General features: G+C 40.8%; 4 protein-coding genes across 24 annotated transcripts in view; 1 reads left to right on the top strand and 3 right to left on the bottom strand.

The window, feature by feature from the left end:
• rdx (BTB/POZ and MATH domain-containing protein rdx) overlaps window positions 1–4,368 on the top strand; it is a 199,471-nt gene extending 195,103 nt beyond the window's left edge. For all 11 annotated transcript variants that reach the window (XM_076526673.1, XM_076526680.1, XM_076526674.1 and 8 more), the window contains one exon: window positions 7–4,368. In XM_076526673.1, coding sequence (XP_076382788.1) covers window positions 7–151 — 145 coding nt within the window. In that variant the 3' untranslated portion in view covers window positions 152–4,368. The remainder of the gene's footprint in view (window positions 1–6) is intronic.
• Window positions 4,369–4,495: 127 nt separating this feature from the next.
• Window positions 4,496–7,674, bottom strand: LOC117219673 (uncharacterized). 8 transcript variants are annotated; one of them, XR_013034907.1, is made up of 7 exons: window positions 7,094–7,450; window positions 6,915–7,028; window positions 6,615–6,711; window positions 6,293–6,467; window positions 5,978–6,117; window positions 5,439–5,538; window positions 4,496–5,346 (listed from the first exon to the last, which is right to left on the bottom strand). XR_013034907.1 is itself a non-coding variant. In XM_076526685.1 (7 exons), the coding sequence occupies exons 2-7, from the start codon at window positions 7,125–7,127 to the stop codon at window positions 5,466–5,468; spliced, it is 585 nt and encodes a 194-aa protein (XP_076382800.1). In that variant the 5' UTR covers window positions 7,128–7,162; window positions 7,534–7,674; the 3' UTR covers window positions 4,496–5,465. The 8 variants fall into 8 exon arrangements, 7 of the variants coding, with proteins under 7 accessions (XP_076382800.1, XP_076382802.1, XP_076382799.1 ...); XM_076526685.1 differs by adding an exon at window positions 7,534–7,674 and having other exon boundaries at window positions 4,496–5,538; window positions 6,026–6,117; window positions 7,094–7,162; XM_076526687.1 differs by adding an exon at window positions 7,534–7,674 and having other exon boundaries at window positions 4,496–5,538; window positions 6,026–6,117; window positions 6,915–7,025; window positions 7,094–7,162.
• LOC117219555 (huntingtin-interacting protein K) lies at window positions 7,603–8,608 on the bottom strand. The gene is made up of 3 exons (XM_033468758.2): window positions 8,422–8,608; window positions 7,910–8,017; window positions 7,603–7,839 (listed from the first exon to the last, which is right to left on the bottom strand). The coding sequence occupies exons 1-3, from the start codon at window positions 8,575–8,577 to the stop codon at window positions 7,744–7,746; spliced, it is 360 nt and encodes a 119-aa protein (XP_033324649.1). The 5' UTR covers window positions 8,578–8,608; the 3' UTR covers window positions 7,603–7,743.
• A 2,002-nt stretch (window positions 8,609–10,610) lies between these two features.
• Window positions 10,611–20,249, bottom strand: part of Argk1 (Arginine kinase 1) — a 29,457-nt gene continuing 19,818 nt past the window's right edge. For 2 of the 4 annotated variants that reach the window (XM_033468737.2, XM_033468736.2), the window contains 3 exons: window positions 13,454–13,814; window positions 12,950–13,324; window positions 10,611–12,623 (listed from right to left, as the gene is read on the bottom strand). In XM_033468737.2, the coding sequence (XP_033324628.1) occupies window positions 12,276–12,623; window positions 12,950–13,324; window positions 13,454–13,798 (1,068 nt within the window). In that variant the 5' untranslated portion in view covers window positions 13,799–13,814 and the 3' untranslated portion in view covers window positions 10,611–12,275. Of the gene's footprint in view, window positions 12,624–12,949; window positions 13,325–13,453; window positions 13,815–18,568; window positions 18,699–20,249 lie in introns of those variants that run through there. The other 2 variants (XM_076526656.1, XM_076526655.1) reach the window with 2 other exon arrangements.

Genomic DNA, 20,249 nt, shown 5'->3' with positions numbered 1-20,249 from the left:
TTTCAGACACGCGACGGACGTGATGGATACGGCTGGTTTTAAATCGATGGTGAACTCGCATCCACACCTGATAGCGGAGGCGTTTCGAGCACTCGCCACCCAACAGATTCCGCCGATCGGTCCGCCTAGGAAGCGAGTCAAACAAAGCTGAAAACAGTCACCGTTGACACCGGGCACGACCTCCACATCGCCCCCGCCTATTCTGCATCCCTCATGAGAAACTTTTTTTCTGTACAGTGATACAAAGTAGTGTTCTAAATAAATGTTTCCTAGTGCGACATCCTCTGGTCCACTGCGAAAGGAACCGTGCGATGAGGAGGAGAGACTGTCTTGCTTTTCGCGTGCCACGCGCCAGGCAACCCGCGCTAGCCGGACCAATAGACAGAGGAAGAGAGAGAGAGAGACGGAGAGAGAGAGAGACAGAGGCAGAAAGACCTTGTTGTGATTCGGTATATCGTCGACGTTGAAGAGAGCCGTGTCTATCACACACAACCGAAGTGCAAAGTTGTGGGGAACGAGACGAGAAGGAAAACGAGTCGCGAGAGTCTGGCAGCACTTGCGTGTGACAAAAACAAAAAAGAGAAGCCGGAAGTTGAGTATAATCAACGGCGACAGATCCATCCTCTGGAAGGGCTCGGACGAACCGATACCGTCTGGGACAGTCACACGATACTCTTTTTCACGTTGCGCGCCAGAAAACCACGTGCGGTTGGTCTTGGGTCGTCGTTTATTATTCATTATTCATTGTTCACCAGTCATCATACATCGTCCATCGTCAGCATCGAGTAGCTTACTCTAATGCCAGCGGTCCGTCGATGCGCACCCTATAAGGTCTCTCTAGTGTGGATCTGTTTTCGTTCCTACCAACCGAGGTATCCGTGGAAGCAGCCGCAACGAGAGAGAGAGAGAGAGAGAGAGAGAGAGAGAGAGAGAGAGGGAGATCCAGAGGAACAGAGACCAACGCGGGATTGAAATTGGCCAAAATTGCTATCATTCGTGAGAGACAAGTATATCCACGAGTGTATGCGCGCGTTCCCACACGGACACACAGATGCACGTACAGAGACCAATACACAGTATGCACGAGAAGGAGGTTGTGATAGACGTCGGCCAAGCGATTAAACATTTTGTTCCTTTGTTGAAGAAGAAGAGGAAAAAGAAGTAAACGAAACGAGACGACGATGAAAAGGGAAGAATGCATCGAACGATGTCCCACGCATGTCGTTGACGCAACGAATGAGGAGAACGTTTAGATATATGCTATGTTTATTACCGGTAGTGATTTTTAGTTTAACGGAGACGAACGCAAGAGACAGATATGAACGTGAAACTCTTCCAGAACGGAGAAAAAAATTATTCTAGTTAGGGTTTTTTATGATCTCTTTCTCTCAAACATGTACGACTACTACTATGATTACTATTAACGCTACACAATCTGTGCCCCACCCCTTATGCCCCAGAAACACACGTCCCTCCCGCGCCCCCACCTCCATATTTTTGTATATTTTTTCATCTAATGTCGATGCTGGAATCTGTGTACTGTTAGCTTTTCCTGATAAATACACTCGTTTGGTTTCCTTATTTATTTGCGTAGAATTTCTATCTACCGTGACAACGTAAATTAAATCCTAATCGCATTCGTCGTGGGATAAATTTTTTCGGATTACTTGGTATCGACAAATGCTAAAATAGAATAATACTTCTCCTGAAATAAACCGTGGTATAATATTATATTGCAACGGATTATTCTCGTGTAACTTGACGGTACAAGACTTTTATCTGACATGTAGGAAAAGTAAAAAAAAATTCTTGTTTGTAAAAATTTGTTGCGAGTATAGTGAAGAATCCGTCGAAGATTATTTTAACAATTGTCCAAAGACCGGCTATTCCAACGGATGGCGGAATGTACAGACGGATATTCCGTCGTGGCCTTTATTTCCTCCCTTCTCCCGATGATCACTAGGCACAGTTTGTTTTGTTTTCTCGAGTATTGCATAGTAGCTGAAGTGATAGATTCGAATTATTATTATTACTATTATTATTATGATTATTATTATTAATTATTATTATTATTATTATCAAATGTATTAAATCTAGGGTTGTCCATAATTTATCGAATTTTAAGTTGATTTATTGTCAAAATATCTATCGAACTTGTGCGCAGGATTAAAACGTATATTGAATTGGACGAAATGTTAACACGAACAAGTAATCGACGATAGTCGATTACTTTCGTGAAACTAGATACTTGTCTGCAGTAAAAATTGTGTGAAATACACGGAACACGAGAGAAAGAAAAATCAAACCGAGAGAGTGAGAGGGAGCGAAAGAGATTGAGAGAGAGAGAGAGAGAGAAAGAGAGAGAGAGAAAAAAAATGTAAAATAAAAGTTAGTCAATTATATAGCACGAAATATTAATCGTTTTTTATGTAATTAATTATTGAATTGTGAATTCGTGTGTGGTCAATGATCTGAATTATGGGCAACCGTGAAAAGCAGAAACGAATAATCATCATTTAGTACCGTACTGGCTTCCTGATCCTCCGACCTAGCTTTACCGAACGTTTTAAATATGGAATATATACCATTATATTATTACTGAGAAGTAATGATATCGACGATTTAATGCCATACATGTTCTGTGATAAGACCACTGTAATTACCGCAATTGTAATCGCTCACGCGTACACACGTACATGTACACGCGAACACGTCACACTCATACTCTGGTATGTACACGTATACTCAAGCAGGACAAACAGACGGACAGACAGGACAAACAAATAGACACGCATAGACATACCTACAAACACACAGAGACACACAGGTCAGACACAGGTAGACACACAGGCACACAAATATACACACAGTTTCGAGAACTTCTGACGATCCTGGCAGCCAGCGGAAAAGGATTCAAAAAATTTCGATGAAGCAAAGAAATATTTGAAATCTTTTTTAAGAAACGGTCGCTACAATCCGGACAGTCCCAAATCTAGCGTCCCTTTCGATTTTAAGATTTTTACTCTGTACATATCTAAACTGTATTTTATAAGAACCGAACAAAACCGAAAAAACGGAACCACATACTTTTATGAAGGGTACAATAACCAACTATAATTTATTTCTATTTTACAGACTGTGCTAAACTCATGTTCCTTGAAACACTAGCGAATGCTTTAAGTAAACTATGTAACATGTACATTGTCGACAAATTAAAATACGGATTAGAACATACTTTTTGCGTGTTCATCTTTGAGCCTCGACGCGTGCGTGCACGAATGCGTATTCCAAATCCCAAATTTCGGTCGAAGACGCGCGCGCGCGCACCAGAATTCCGATTGTCGAGGCTCAAAGAAAGATCGAGTGAAATAATGAAACGACAAAAAAGATCCTATGGGAAACATAGTTAGGGAACGTTTTTCCACCGTTTTTTACACGATGTTTATTTCGAGTCCGTAGATTGTTAGAGCTTGAAATGAAACTACAAAATGGCAAAAAAAAGAAAAAGTAAGATGATGAAGTATGAACGCGATTTAAAAAGAAAAACGGAAAAAAAGAAGTAACGAGAAATTAAAAATTGTATAAGCGGTTTAAGGAACAGATTTTGGCCGTGCTCGCTCAGATTTTAACATTTCGTGGAAAGAATGAAAGGTAGATGATGGATACAGGGAAAGAGGGAGAGAGAGAGAGAGAGCATGTTAATGTGCGTGTATGTGAGAAAGAGTGTGCGTCTGTGTGTGTGAGAGAAAGAATGCGAAAGAAACGATTATCGATAATGAACGAAATCTACGTCCAATTCTACCCATTCTATCTTTGGGACTGTGCGGCGAAATATCTCAGAAAAACAAAGCTCGTAATGTTGAATGTCTTTTTCCTAAGGAAGAGAGAGAGAGAAAGAGAGAGAGAGAGAGAGAGGGAAAACGTAGAAAAAAAGAACAAGACTAATATTTATCCGTACTACAGTTCGACAAAGAAAGAAAGGAAGAGAGAAAGAGGGGAGGGGAGAGGTGAACAACAAACAAAAAAAAAACATTAGATGCAATTCTTCGAACCAATCTGCATAAGCGTATGACTGGATAATTTGATAAACTAAGTACAATTAAGACAAGTGTTACCTCATCATGGAAAATCAGCGTGTCCGTGTCGTGCCAGCTACTACTGCGTTGCTGTCTGATACACACTTCCGTTGTATATTGCATTTAAACCCGAAGAAAGCTTTTTTTGTAACGAATAGTTCAGCAGTGGTAGCTCGCCGAGGTTGTACACGGCACCGCTGTTATCATCGAACCCAGCTCATACAAACGTTCATTTTTCCATTTACTTTAAGTCATTGCACCACATCAAATAAATGACATTTTCATTATATAATCATGAGAACTTTTACAGTGATTTTTCATTATCCCTGACACTTGTGTGTTGTTGCTGCGAAAACAAAGAGAGAGAGAGAAGCGACAAAGAAAAAGGGAGAGAGTGAAAGAAATAACAACGAGACAAATATCAACATAGAACTTTCATTCACAGTTATCAAACTTAAATTTCTAGCGCTATTAGAAATACCTGTACAAATCATCTGGGATCTTGTGCACGCTTTATTTACATTTCGACTAAAACGATAACTGCATTTTAATACATTCGTGGTAATGTTGCTTGTCGATTTCATACCGTAGATCACTAAAAATTTTTTAAAATATAGCCCGTTCATAGACCGTAATACACTATCACCACATAGCGGCAGACGGCTGAACTAAATTTCTGTTATACATACGTACAATACAGTCACAATAAAACATTAATTATGCCAAAATTAGGACATAAAAAGATATGTCAAAAGTACGGGATTGTTCGCGCGGGAGAATCTACTGCAACGATATCGTATAAAAAATCCAGGAAACAATACTACTATACATAACTAATTGTTCATTGAAGCTTTTTTAATTATTATGTTATTTAATTATGTTTTGCGATGTTGTCGTCAGCTTTTTCTACATAATACCGGTGCAACAAATTCTCGCGAAGAATCGTGAGCACTCGGTTAATTACTTATACCTTAATAGTGCCCCATAATTAGTGTTTTTCAATGACCCTGCGTTGTGCATATTGGAGAGATTTAGTTCATGCACTAGCGCTACGTGATGATGTTTCGATACCTGTTGACGGACATTTTTCAGAAATTAAATAACTCGTTAAACAAACAATGAAACTTAACATTCTACATTTCAAATTGTTAATAACGAACCAGTACGTTGATCCTACGCCTTAGATTGCCGCGATTATGACTAATTATTATTTTTTGGATGCCTCTATATCTGTCCATATTGAACCATTTTGGTTAGCAAAATTTATACACTGAAAACGAGATAAAATCTGGTAATTTATAAAAGTCCGAAAAATGTTTTCGAGACCAAAGGAATGTTCAGCAGAATTTTGTGCATCCATACCATACAGGAAAAGTTTATTTATTCTGTTCAAAGTGAAACTACAGATGATTCTTGTCGACTTGTCCATAAAGCTCCGCAAAAATTGCGGTAAAATTTGCTCCTGAAAATATTAAAACATCAAAATAGCGTTACACATGTAGTGGCAAAACGATCAAACTGGTCGACAAACGTACCAACAGAGTAAATACATTTTTAGAACTACACAGTGACGCCATCTGATGTATCGAAAAATTACGTACAGTTAGCAATTTGTTTACCAGTTTAGGCGTTCTACCGCTACGTGTATTGGCGCTGTACGGACCCTTGAAGAAACCGCGGCAAATTTCAAATGTTGCAAGGTAGAAATCCTCGTTTAATAAATGCACACTAATTCAGAAACTTAATACTACTGAAAAAAATCATCTCTAGAATTTCTAAACTTTTCTAAGATTAAATCACAGCTGACGTATGATAAAACTATTCACGTGATCTAATCGAGAGAAAATGAAGTGAAATGATATTGTGCGAGTTTGATAGCGCATCGTTGCTTTTCATCTTACGTTACACAACAGTTCGTCAACACCAGCGTACACATTACACATAATTACATGTGATAAGTAATTAGGAAGCCTTGGCTTTGCCCCCTATCTGATAATTTAGGAGTGTCCGGGTAGACTGGTGGTGGTTCGAGCATAGACGCCTAGAAAACGTAACGTATATCTTGGTGCCACGTCTCCAAATACAAAATTAGACTTTTTCGAACAGTTAATTGTCTCATAATAAAGATTTACACCGTATTGCATTCATTCTGTAGGTTGCCTGTTCGAAATAAATTACTTGGGACAGCCAACATGGGAAACAGAGAACTAACTTACTCTGTTATAGGGTGACCCATAGAGGGGTGGGGCGTTGCAAGACTCGGTATATGACGGTGGTCTCTCCCTGGAATCGTTTATTGTGCAGCAATACAAAGAATCGCTGTCTGTTTGATTATTCCCGTTACTGCATCGACTTTGTTCCATGTATCTCGTTTGAGCCGACCTGCAAATACTTAATAACCAAATCGATATCGTTTAAATATTATCAACGCGGAACTTTGGATCTTCCGGGTCTAATTTCCAAAGTTCGAGTATAGATCTTGATTTCAGATATGTTAGCGAGACGAGACCGATAGTCAAGAAAGACATTCGTTCCTACCTGCTGCACGTTTTGCAATACATTAGTAGGGCAAAAATAATACCACATGCAAACAGCAGTAAAACGATAATTTGCGTCGCTGTTATCACATTAATATCTTTTTGTTCCTGCAATGGAAAAAAAACAGAGTTAGTCGGTTGCATCATTTATATGCGGAAGAAAAAGTAGACTTACCAATGAAGAGTTCAATCGAGTTTACACGGACAGCGGAAGGAAAATTCGTAAGCCATAGAAAGGAGAAGTAGAAACGAACTTAATCTTATGATTTTTTTTTAAATTAGTCTGTGATTTTGAGCTCACCTTTGTTGGGGCCGCTGCGCTTTTCATAGGTCTTTGTTATCAGCGAATTGTACGCAGCTTGTTCAGCGTACGGAAAAGTACTTGAAAATGCACGTATCGAATCGTTCATTTCTACTAAGGATAACCAGGCATTGGTTTAACATTCCGTTTTAAACAACGCACGTGGACGAAATACATACCTGAGTAATTGATCAGATCATCCACAGTGTACATGTCGCATAGTTCGAAAAATGGTTCGTCTTCGCAAACTAAAAATTCATATGATCGCGTGAAATAATATCGTCATTACTATGATATTATTTAGATTTTTATCGCATCGAAATCGATTACTCATCGAAATATACACATAGTTGTTGCACTCAAAAATCAAGTCTGCACCAAAGAACGCGTTTAAGATAACAATTCGAACAATTCTTGAAATCTTTCACTACGTTTCGATCAGAATTTCCGAGAACATCGTCCGCAACCAGTCAAACATGAGGTTTAATACTAAAAAATATTCTGGACTTCTCGACCATATAAAAGTAACAATCTTATCAACAGGAAACTCCCTGATAACGCGCTTAATCAGTGGTACAAGTATTTTTTCATTATATTGAAAATTCTCTTCAATACGTACATCGGCAAAGCTCCGTTCCGATAAGAGATCTCGTTCACGGGTATCGAGAGAGATATTAATAGCAGAATGTACAGAATCGCTTAGAATATATTTTATAATATGTACGAATAAATATTAATAGTCCAAAGTCATAACAATTCCTAAGACCACATAATTTACAATGGAATTGGAGTATGTGTAATTCGTTCTCTTAGAGCTGGTACTGTACAGTCAGTTTGTTAACGTAATCAATGCTTCCACAATGTTTCCTCTGTGTTCTCTGAGTGTGTGCTCCGCGGTACTCCTACTGATTTCCATCTCTTTTATCTGAAACAGGATTAGACCAATTTTTATAAACAGGTATACTATGTATAAACTTTAATAACCTTGACCTTACAATGAGATCAACATCTTCCTTTTTAATAGGAACTTTTAGTAATTCCTTTTCTCTGGCCTTCTTCTCCGCTGCTTCCTTACTTCTTTGGTCTCCGATCAAGCTCAACGCCTGTATAAAAAGAAATGCAAGTTACAATGCGCACGAAAACAATGTTAACAGTCAGGTTGCAATCGTTCATATTCAAATCTTGTAAAGCAAACTGAATTCTTACGAAACGATTTAACACGACGAATTTTTAATGTTATCATATGTTCTTAGCATTTATATTGTTTGTGGCATTGTTAAAGATTAGAAAACAAATGTATACAAATTATAGGTTAGGTTTTGTTGCCTATTCTTTTGAATATATACAGCTGTGAATATTAAATTTATTAAAACGTGCTGTCAAAAAAAAAACAAGAGGCAGAATATGTCTTTTAATAGTGAAAATCTCAGTCGTTAAGATACGAAACAAGACAAAATTGTTGACAAACGTAAACACGTGGAACAATAATGAATTGTAAGACACTCACGCAAGAAAATCCATCAGAGGAAGATATTTCTTTCTCCTCCGCGTAATCTGTAACTTTTTCCAAATCCGCCGCTCCGCTATCATATTTCGCAGCCTTTTTCTGTGATTTCTCCTGCTGAACCTCATCGGAATCACCGTTGACATCGTTGTCCGCCATGTTTCTTCTTTTCACAACCAACTTCAAGTTGTACGAAGAACAATAGGTAGCGTTATTCTACATGTACAGTCCACTCAATTCAAGAACCATATGCGGGGGCAATGAGGTTCTTGAATTGAGAGAATGCAGCGAATTGCTGTGCTCTGATTGGCTGACGATTCGCAGCGAGTGAGCAAGACGGCACGACATCAGCGCAACCGCATGCGAAACGAGTTATACCGCAACTAATATAGTGCTTGTAGTACTCTCAATTTATCGTGCTTGCGGTTCACTCTCTTCGCGCATCTGAGACGCGGTATTCGACTTGTACTTTTCGCCTCGTCGGATTCTCGACAACATTTGCCAGCAAATTTGCGAACGATGCTCAATGCACACTGAGATATGTCTCGAATGTATGTGTTTGTAGGCAATAATTACTCGCGTAGGGTGAGCCACATCGAACACCGGCTTCATTATTATAAAATGATTTTAAAATCTTACGCATTCCTTCCCCTTTCATGCCAGTGAAGAATTTTGACGTCTGACTTTCCATTGACTTGAACTACTTGCTAATTGTATCAGAAGAATATACGAGAGTATTATACGACTATTATACTATTATTATACGAGAATATACGACTAGTATTACTGAAGGTTCTTAAATTGGGAGAAGAAAAAGCTGTTAAATTGAGAGACGACTGTGACGACGATGAAACTGTTAGCTAAAAATTATTGCCGGGGTAAGATAAACTCAAATAATGCGCTGTCGATAAGTTTTTACTAACGGTTTCAGCGTTTCACCACCAGTGACGCCACTCTAAGTCGGAAGTCGGTTATCACCATGGACTTGATCCATAATTACTACACAGTGTACACAACTTGAATTTAAAAAGCATTATGAATATACTTGAACTTGAAAAACATGAATTCAATTATTCGTTATGCATCGATCTCGATGATGTACAGATAATAGATTTCTCTGACCGAATGGAAAAAGCTTCCCCAACATCGATCGTTGGTCTATACGAAGGCACTTCAGAAATCAGTCAATTTAGGGTTTCCGCAAAGAATACAGTAAGAATTTATTATAATGTTACCTTAATGCAAAATAGATTGCACTTTGTAATGTATAGATACAGAATTAATCGTTTGAATTTATCACGACTTCTCAAAATTCTTCGCCTATAATCCCATCCTTTAATTTACAATTTACACTCATGAAGTACTTTTCCTATGTCAAAGTAAAAAATTGCACAAAAGTACAAAATAAACGTTGTCCCCTACAAGAAATTGCTTGAAAGTAGAAAATCAGAATCTTCCGAAGCAGAAAGTTGTTCAAAAGTTCAAAACTTTAGAAATCAGTCAATTTAGGGTTTCCGCAAAGGATACACTAAGAATTTATTATAATATTACTTTAATGCAAAATAGATTGCACTTTGTAAAGTATAGATACAGAATTAATCGTTTGAATTTATCACGACTTCTCAAAATTCTTCGCCTATAATCCCATCCTTTAATTTACAATTTACACTCATGAAGTACTTTTCCCATGTCAAAGTAAAAAATTGCATAAAAGTATAAAATAAACGTCGTCCCCTACAAAAAATGCTCGAAAGTAGAAAATTAGAATCCTCCGAAGCAGAAAGTTGCTCAAAAGTTCGAAACTTAAATTCCTCAACAAAAAATGAATGGCACAAAAATACGAAACTGTTATCTATAATTTGCAAAGTTGATTCAAAAGTACCATTTTTCGTCAGAAGTTTCAATTTTGTATTTTTGAGCCATTTCTTGCTGTAATGTGTTTAGTTTTACTACATTTGAGCTATTAAGAAGTTTAAGTTTCACACTTAGACTTAAGCCTCATACTGTTCAAAGTCCGATGTCTCGTAAAATGCCAACAAATTTGACCTTTGATAACTGTAATTAATGGTCTCATTCGGATTACACATGCATGACCGTATTCACCAGTGAAAGATATCTTTTAGAGAGTACGTTGTTAAAACAGTCAGACATAAGAAGAGGACTATAGGACAGGATGTAATAAAAGGAAGGTCTTCTAGCATGTATGTTTTTTTATTTGTGTCTGAAACTCATCTTTTCGTACATCTGACAGCGAAGCTGTAACAGCCCTTAGCCGCAACACTTCAACGTGTTACAATCCGTCGCAGATGTTGTTGGTTTTTGTAGAAAATGAGAAATAAAAGGGAAAAGGGACGTGCGCGTAACATACTTTCGACAATGCGTGGACATCGTAGTTCGTTGGATGTTCGCGTTGTCCGTCGCGTTGAACTTAATCTGTAAACGAGTTGGCACTTGCAAATCGAAAGATCTTCGCGGTCGTGACATTTGGTTTAGATTTCGTAATAGATTTTAGAAGTGGGATCGATTCTCTCATTGATGTATTTTTGCGGGCTGTTTACACCGTTAATTTGTTTGTCGACAACCGTCTCCTTTCGTCATCGGTACAAATTCTGTTGTCTGTGACTCGTAAGAAACTGTTCGACGCGTTTCCACGAGAGCCGGATGGCTTCGTTATGACAAGGAGAGAAAGAAGAGGGGAATCGAACGAACGGGCTTCCGGTAAAACGTACAAAAATCGAACGCGACCGCCGCCACGCGTTCGAGTCGTTGGTCGAACGCGAATCTCACGTACACCCGTCACAGCATCCATCCGTAGTTTCAACTTTCTTCGAGTAAAGACAATCACAACATCCAGGGGTGCAGATAAAATGACCTTTCGCGACGTCGACGATTTACGAAAGGTTCAAGGAAATTGGTTGAAGCGAGCACAATATAACAGAGAAATGAAAGAATACTGCGTGTATTTCTCTACATGCTGGATTACATATCCTCGGAAGAAAAAAATGGGGTGAAACGAAATAAAAATACTGTCAAACATAGAATGCGCGATTGTATTCGCGTGTAATGCAACAATAAGCTGTTCTTGTAATTGTTCTTACGCTGCCGGTTATTTTCAGTTTTCTTTTGTATCTGTAAAAAGGAACTTGAGTCAACATAAGAGACAATAATAGTTATAATAATAATAATAATAATAATGATAATAATAATAATAACAATAATAATAATTAATAATTATATTATAATAATAATTATAGAATAATAATAATGATAATGATAGCAGTAGCAGTAGTAATAATAATCATAACGCGTGTGGAGGGGCAAAGACCGAGCAGATGGACGAGGAAACGATCGTTCGCCACGGGGGAGGAGTCCAGACACTTTGAAATTCTTTTCGACGTAAACGAGGCTTCCGTCGTTTCCCCTGGAACTCTAAGGACCCGCTTGTAGCTGCATTAGGTCTTAACGCATCGAGGACCGAAAGCCGATCTACGAAATTAAAAGGGAGAAACTGTCTCTCTACACCGTGTTCTACGCACAGACGTGGATTACAAAATAATATCCCACTCGGGATAACGAATCTTTTCTTTTTCCTTGGATCGAACAAAATATCAAATCCTTTCGAATGAGCTCGCGTCAACAGGGAAACGCGTAGCCTTCGCGCCGTCGATCTTCCGAACTAGACGAATCGTTTCTCTGTCGTGAATGTGTCTAGAAGTAGGCTCTTTTACCGTTGATTGGCTCGAGAAGCGAGCGAGAGCAAGGTCGATCCCCGATGAGTCAAGAACTTCTAAAGGGAAAACAGGGGGGGGGGGTAAAGTGATCGCGGTGTCGGTTATTTAACGTCCGGCGCGGGATTTTTAGAGCTCCTTCTCGATCTTGATCAGCTCGGCGATGCCGTCGTGCATCTCCTTCACAGCCTGGTACTCGGTCAGACCGAGACGCCGCTTGTTGGAAATGTCATAAATGCCGCCCTCCGCTTCGGTGTGCTCTCCACGGGTGCCGCGGACCTGAAGATTGAACTTCGACGCGACCTCTTCGAGTTTCTCTTTGTTCGCGGCCAGCTTGGGCACCTTGATGTGCACAGAGGCGCGCACGGTGGTGCCCAAGTTTGTCGGGCAGAAAGTCAAGAAACCTAGACGATCGTTGTGGGAGAACGGAAGTCGTTTCTCGATGTCGTTGACGGCGGTCACCAGACGCCGGTAGACCTGAAACAACGAATCGCGCTTCATGTAGTCGACTGGATTACGGGGCCCGCGCGCTTTCCAAAGTCCTTCAATTTCTATGCGGAGCATCCGTCCAAAATAATTCCACCGCGTGTACAGATTACTTTGACAGCTTGTTCTAAAGAATCTTGGAACCGCGCTTTTCGGAATGATCGCACCGACTATATTATGTTTAGGTTTTCTTGTTATGGTTACACGAGTTTTCAGGTACGACACCCGTTCAAACTAGCAAACAATAGGAGAAGTTTGCGACACCGCGGGGTCGTCAAAGTCTAAAACCTTCGGTGTATCTAAGATAACACGTTTACCTGTCCAAGATCACCACCCATCTGCATGGAAATGATACGCAGATGATCCTCTTCGTTACACCAGACCAAGAAAGTCTTGGCGTCGTTGTGGAAAATGCCACGGCCGGTGGGCCAGTAGCGGCAGGCGTTAGCAGCCTGCAAGAATCGGTCGCCCTCCTTGAAGAGGAAGTGGTCGTCGATCAGCTTCTGCTGGACCTCTTTGCTCATGCCGGTCAGAGGGTAGAAAGTTCCCTTGAGCTCGCCTTCCAGGCCGGACAGAGTGGTGGAGACCTTCTCCTCCATCTCCTTGTACTGAGCTTCGTTCAAGCAGGGGTTGAACGGATAGCCTTCCAAGGATCGCCCGCATCTGACGCGTGTGGAAACTACAAACTCGCCCTGTATCGATAAAAATAATCATTTCAATGGTTATCCATCGGACAGTGTCTACTATTTAAAAACGAAGCTATTTTATTGAAGATATAAATATCGAAGATATTTTCTAAACGCTGATATCGAGATACTAACAGCCGGGTCCAAGTTTCCAAGAGTGTCGACATCACCGAAATCTTTCGGCGGGTGCTTGTCGGACTTCTTGAAGCCACCGTGGTAGTCCTCGATGATGGGGTCGAACAGATCGGCGAATACCGTGTAGGATTCGGCATCGGGAGCGTAGATTCCGACGCCGGAGTCGGGGTTCTCGATACCGGACTGGATCACATCGAGAAGGGTGGCGCCCAACGTGGTCTTCCTTGTTTTCAGCTGATCGAAGATCTCCTTCGTCAGATACTTCTTCAGCAGCGACTTGCTCTCCGTGCTGGACAGCTTGTTGAAGCCAGCCTCGAGCTTGTCCAGAACTGCCTGGTCCACCATGTTGCTGTTTTTCTTGCTGCAATCAACAATTGCCGCCGGTTCGATCAGTCGGTACGACCTTCAAACGGAAGTGGAAGAGAAGGAGGGAAAGAATAGATACTGAAGGAAGCTTCCGTCAACGGTTACAGAAGCACGGCGACACCTCGTTCAACGGCGGCGCTTTCCACCCCCGTTGGCGAAGATCGCGATCTTCGACAGTCTCGAAATTGTTCTTAACCCTTTCGGTACGAGCGCCGGATAAATCCGGCATCCATCTGATGACCAATATGGACGAGTGCCGAATACATCTGGCATCCATGTAAGCCATATTTCTGTAGGCCCTTTACAGAATGTTTACAGGAAACATTTAAAGAAAGATTTAGAAACGGATTAAGCACAGTCGTTGCTTAACGCTTAACCCTTTCGCTACTACGGGTGACTATAGTCACCCGCCACAAAACGACACCCGCATACGATGGGTGACTATAGTCACTTGCCACAAGATGCCACCTATACACGACGGGTGACTATAGTCACCGGTCACAACAATGGAGCCAAAAGTTAAAACAAGGGCTATCGCCTCGCTTTCCTCTGTTCGCAGACGCTATCATCTACCAAAAACTACGATCAATTGTAACAAATCTGGTCATATTAATCCAACGTTTTTGAAGCAAAAGACTTGGCCCCGAATGCTGAAGACTGCGCGCGCTTAACGTTCCTGCTTTCGGCAGGGTGCTCCGTTCTACACGAGGGACTCCGCGGCGAGGCCTGCCGTAGCGAAAGGGTTAAGAAAATCTTCGTACAAAAGTGGACTGACCCTGCGTTATGTGCGCATTTTCGGCGCGGCACCCCGTACAGTGGGAGTGTCACGGCGGACAACGCGCTCGTACCGAAAGGGTTAAAAGAAGGGTGCTAACATCTTGACAACAACGGGAGACTTCTCGCGGCGCTCTGGCTGATCCGTTGAGCGAGGTGATATACCGTACTCTCGAATCGTTGCACCCGCGGTCTCGGATTTCCCGCGAGGCAAACAAAGAACAAGGAGGATATAGCTGGAAGTGGAATCACGCGGTTTCCACGGGGAACAAAAAGGTGCTTAATGACGCAACTCGTTGTGTCAAGGTGTCGGTACACAGTCGGGCGTGTCGATGAACGCGACGGTCTCTGTCCGAGAGGTGCTCGTTCGAATCTCTCTCGATCGCGAGAGATCCTTGTCTTCGGCCGTTGTTTGCTCGCGTGCTTATCGATCCATTATCGACGACAATTGATCGATACGTTATCGAGTTTCAATTAATATCGTCGGTGCATCTCACACTTTCACAAATTTCATGACCCATATTATCGACGTCAGCCGCGATCCGAAGATATCTCTTAGCCGATCCCTTAAAACTCGAAACGATAAGTCTCGGCGCGATAAAAAAAAAAAGGAAAGATACGATCAATTGGAATTATGTAATCGAAATCAAAACAGCCGCGGCTCACGAGCGACACCGAAATGACGATAACGTCTGCTTTTTGCGACGCGCAAAAATAATAATAATAATTTAACACTGATAATTTGTTAAATAAAAGGGTACGCTTGATAAGACGCGTGTAATCTAAACGGGCGATCGAGAACAAGATAACGTTGCCGCAATTAACGAGCGATTCGAATGTTGTTACTCACGTTTGAATCAGTCTGAGCGGCAATCGAACGGTACGACGGGCCAAAGATCGTGTTAGGGCTTCGTTCGAGGCGCGGAGAACGTTTAAAAGCTTACAGGGGAGCATCGCGAGCGGTCTGGTCGCGATGATCGATTGATTCCTGACGGGAGACCAGCAACGGCAACGGCAACGGTAATGGCAAAGGCAGCAACAGGCGGCAAACGGGCCCTCGGAAACGCGTGCTTCGCGTACGGAAGCACGTTATTCGTTATTCGAGAAAGGTTTGAACTTGGCGCCAAAACGATCGATAGAGGCAGCAAAAGCAAGAATCGTTCAATCGCGAAGAGCTCTCTACCGGGTGCCCGTTGTATTCTTAACACGTTGAATGCCACACGCCCCGGTTTTACAGAAATTGTCCGTGGCGCCACGATGAATTTTCTTTCATGCGATACGTATAATGTTGAAATATTAGGTCTACCGGAAAGTTCTGTCCGACAATGTCATTGCAAATTTCAATAGATACGCACAGATTCGTGTGAGACATATATTTTTGAACAATGTTGCTCACAAATTGCCATCACGCTGGCAAGAGATCATAAGTAACGACGGAAATTATATTGTACAATAAATATTACTAAATTTATGAAAAATCTATTATTTCCTTTCATTTCTTAAACGGACACAGAACTATCCCGTAGACCTAATATTATCTGCAATAGATAAGTTACAGTGTATAACCATGTTTGACATGTTAATTGCGACAGGGGTCACTGTTTGAATCGACGATGGTAATAATAATACAAAATTTTAGATATTGACATTTCTTTTAAATTATATATATATATATACCGGTGCGCCCAAATTGATAGGAATATATATATAATCGACGATGGTAATAATACAAAATTTTAGATATTGACATTTCTTTTAAATTATATATATATACCGGTGCGCCCAAATTGATAGGAATATATATATATAATCGACGATGGTAATAATACAAAATTTTAGATATTGACATTTCTTTTAAATTATATATATATACCGGTGCGCCCAAATTGATAGGAATATATATATATATAATCGACGATGGTAATAATACAAAATTTTAGATATTGACATTTCTTTTAAATTATATATATACCGGTGCGCCCAAATTGATAGGAATATATATATAATCGACGATGGTAATAATACAAAATTTTAGATATTGACATTTCTTTTAAATTATATATATATATATTCCTATTAATTCGGGCGCGCCGGTCACCCGTGGCACCCAAGGCGTCACCGCCGAGTTAAGTGCCGGTCACCGGTGACCCCCGTGGCATTCGACGTGTTAATGAAATAATCCTTGATACCGAGTACAGAAATTCGCGACAGCGTATCGTGCCCGACTCATTTGTAAACGATAGGCTGCGGATCCGTACGTATTCACAACTGGCTTTGAAATGTCAAGGTGACGAAACTTCAAACAATACCGACACGATCGAGTGTCACCGTTGTAGGACACGAATTGCCGATCTCCGTTATTATCGTGGAAATCAGAACGGCGTGCAAGGGTCCGCCATTTGTCGGCAGAACGGGGAGAACACTGCGAACGAATTGGATTCCCCGGCTGACCGTTCTCGTTGCGTGGTGCGCGTTGCTCGAATGTCGTCGCTTCGGCTATCGAACTAATTGCATGTTGGCCGAACGGACTCTGGCCTTCGGAACCGTTCCGAACGGTACGTGTCGTGCGATCAGTGAAGGCGACGAAGAAGTAGAAGGCGTGTCTCTCGCCGGTGGTCGACGGTGCACTTGTTGAGGCGATACGTATACACTGACAAGTTGCAAGTGCTCCGACTCAAACTCGATCGAGACTTTCTGTTCGAGAACAAGTTGCCGAATTTTCCCCCGAAGCGGGCATGCTCAGTTTTCTCTGGCCAGCGAGCACAGGGCTCGAGAAATCTTCTCGCTGCGATCGAACATCGTTACGCTCGCGAAACTTTCCAGACTCGTCGACCAGAGTTTTCGCCGTTGCTCGATTATAATTCTCGAGTCAAATTTCGTTCGAAGAATTCGTTCGATGTAATTGTCGAGGTTAAATTTCGTTCGAAATATTTCTGGGATCAAATATCATTCGACGAATTTATTCGAAATGTTGTTCGAATAATGCCCGACTCGTCGACGAAGCTCGAGATCGATCGGTCGAGTAGACCGCGGGATGTCGAGGGAACGTAACCGTATTTCCCGAGAACACTCGTCAGGGTACCGATGATCTTGACGATACAGAAAGATCATGGACGCGATGGAAGCAAATAAGAACCGGTGCGCAATGTTTCCCGAAGTGTAGCTTCGAAGCGCGAAACAGCCTCTAGATCGTTTCTGATTCGTGTCAACGGTGAAGTCTCCCTAATTGACGCTCAGATTGTGCAGAAAAATTGACAATTCGGGAAGAGCAGATATAATGAAATAAAATGAGAGAATAATAGAATATATAACCAAATAAAATATATAATATAATAAAATAATCTTGCGACTAGTTTTTATAGTGCTTGACAATCGGCAGCTACGAAAATAAAATAATCGCATCTCCTCTTCCCAAATTGTCCATTTTTGTGTAGAATCTGAGCGTCGGTTAGGGAGAATTTACTGTATTTACAAGTCACGATCGAGGATGAATAGTTTCACGATTAACCGGTGAACGCGAAAATCTCAAATGCGATAATTTCTTTCGAACGAAGATCGCGCGTAAAGCCAAGAAGAATTCAACGAGAAATTCAAGAAGTTTTTGACACGAAGTTCCGAGGAACGAGATTCTCCAGAATACAGAATTTCTCCCTAATTCGCGCTCGGATTGCGCACGAAAATGGTCAATTTGGGGCCAGAAGATACGATTATTCGAGCTCGTTTTTATAGTTACCGATTGTCAACCACTATAAAAAAACGAGACGAATCGTATCTTCTCTTCCCAAATTGTTCATTTTTGTGCGCTGTTCAAAAGAATACGGCTTTATCGTTCGAAATAACGATCGAAAAGCCGAGCTCGAGCGAGTTTGCTGTTCGTGGTGCCTGGTCATCGACGTTCAACAAACAACAGAGAGAAAGAGAGAGAGAGAGAGAGATAGAGAGACACAGAGAACAACAGCGTGTGCCAATACGTACAAGTCCTCGACAGTCGCCTCATCCGTTGACTCGCATATGCCCATCGTTGACGATTATGCGGCGATTATGTCTCTCGATTAAGCCTCGCTTATGCCCCGATTATCGGCCCGACGATTTATGCGTCTCTTTACAAGCGACAGACACTGTTACGGCCGGATCTCCTCTATTTCTCTCTGCGAGCACACGAACGATAGATTGACCGAGCACCGATTCGAGCAACTTCGATCGAGGTCGAAGCTTCCTCGGTCGGATTTGCACGTCGCCTAAATCTCTAAAATATTCTGGCTTGTCCAACGCAGCCAGCGAATCGGCGAAAATTAATAAATTTCCATCGCAAGCTATCGCGCGTGTGCACTCGCCTTTCCGCTCTTATTTTCATTCTTATTTTACTTTATTTACTTTACACAGTCTCGCCCTTATTCCACGCACGTTGAAATCTTGCACGGAATACGGTGCATTCTCCCTAATTGACGCTCAGATTCTGCACAAAAATGAACAATTTGGGAAGAGGAGATGCGATCGTTCGAGCCTTGCGACTCGTTTTTATAGTTTTCGATAATCGGTTTGCTATGAAAGCGAGCTGCAAGGCTCGAGTAATCGTATTCCCTTTTTCCCGAATTGTCCATTCTTCTGTACAATCTGAGCGTCAATTGGGGAGAATTTACTGTATTCTCAATCGGACCAGCGATCATTATTCGGCGAAACACGTTTTTGAAAGCTGCGCCAGCAACGGTGATCGTAGTTCGACATGCCGAGCGAAATGCAAATAAAATTTTTCAGGTGACCTGCTTCCTGTACACGCCCCGACGCAAGGGTGAAGGGTTAACCCTTTTGTGCGGTCGACGCAGGGGTCGGTCGGTTAGCGTAAACTCGGCGGAGACCCCTTGCCTTCCGCTCTGCCGTTCGGCTCGAGGGCCCGGCACTCGATATTCTACACGTATTATATAGTAGACATTCTACAATCTACCGTGTACTCGAACAAAGGAACAAAGTCGTCGAGAATGGTGGCCCCGTTCACCCAACAATGGTCACTGGTCGCCAGCTTTTTCCATTCTCGAATGCGATTGCTTTGTACTGTCTTCTAATTTAATTTATTTAATTTATTTAGTTTATTTAATATAATTTAATATATTTAATTTAATATAACGTTATGTATTAAATTTAATATAATTTAATATATTTAATTTAGTATAATGTTATGTATTAAATTTAATATAATTTAATATATTTAATTTAATATAATGTTATGTATTAAATTTAATATAATTTAATATATTTAATCTAATATAATTTGATATTTATTTTAATATAATTTAATATATTTATTTTAATGTAATTTAATATATTTATTTTAATATAATTTAATATATCTAATTTAATTTAATATAATTTAATATATTTAATTTAGTATAATTTAATACATTTAATACGTTTAATGTGTTTAATACATTAAATTTATTCGAATGAACGGGTAAACAGCCATTTTTACGATAACAGTACAAAGCCACAGCTTCTTTCGAATAACAACGAGTCAGTAAATTATGTATAATCGTTTTATGAAAGCGTGCTATAAATTTTGAAAAATTCGCTGCAAATATGTCCGAAACTCGGCGCTATTGTTATCATCAACGGGACGAGATGGAAAGGCAAGGGATCGATGCAGAAAAGACGCGAAATCAGT

Source organism: Megalopta genalis, chromosome 15 (genome assembly GCF_051020955.1).
Source record: "Megalopta genalis isolate 19385.01 chromosome 15, iyMegGena1_principal, whole genome shotgun sequence".
In the NCBI taxonomy this organism is placed as follows: Eukaryota; Metazoa; Arthropoda; class Insecta; order Hymenoptera; family Halictidae; genus Megalopta; species Megalopta genalis.
This window is presented reverse-complemented; position numbering and strand designations above follow the sequence as displayed.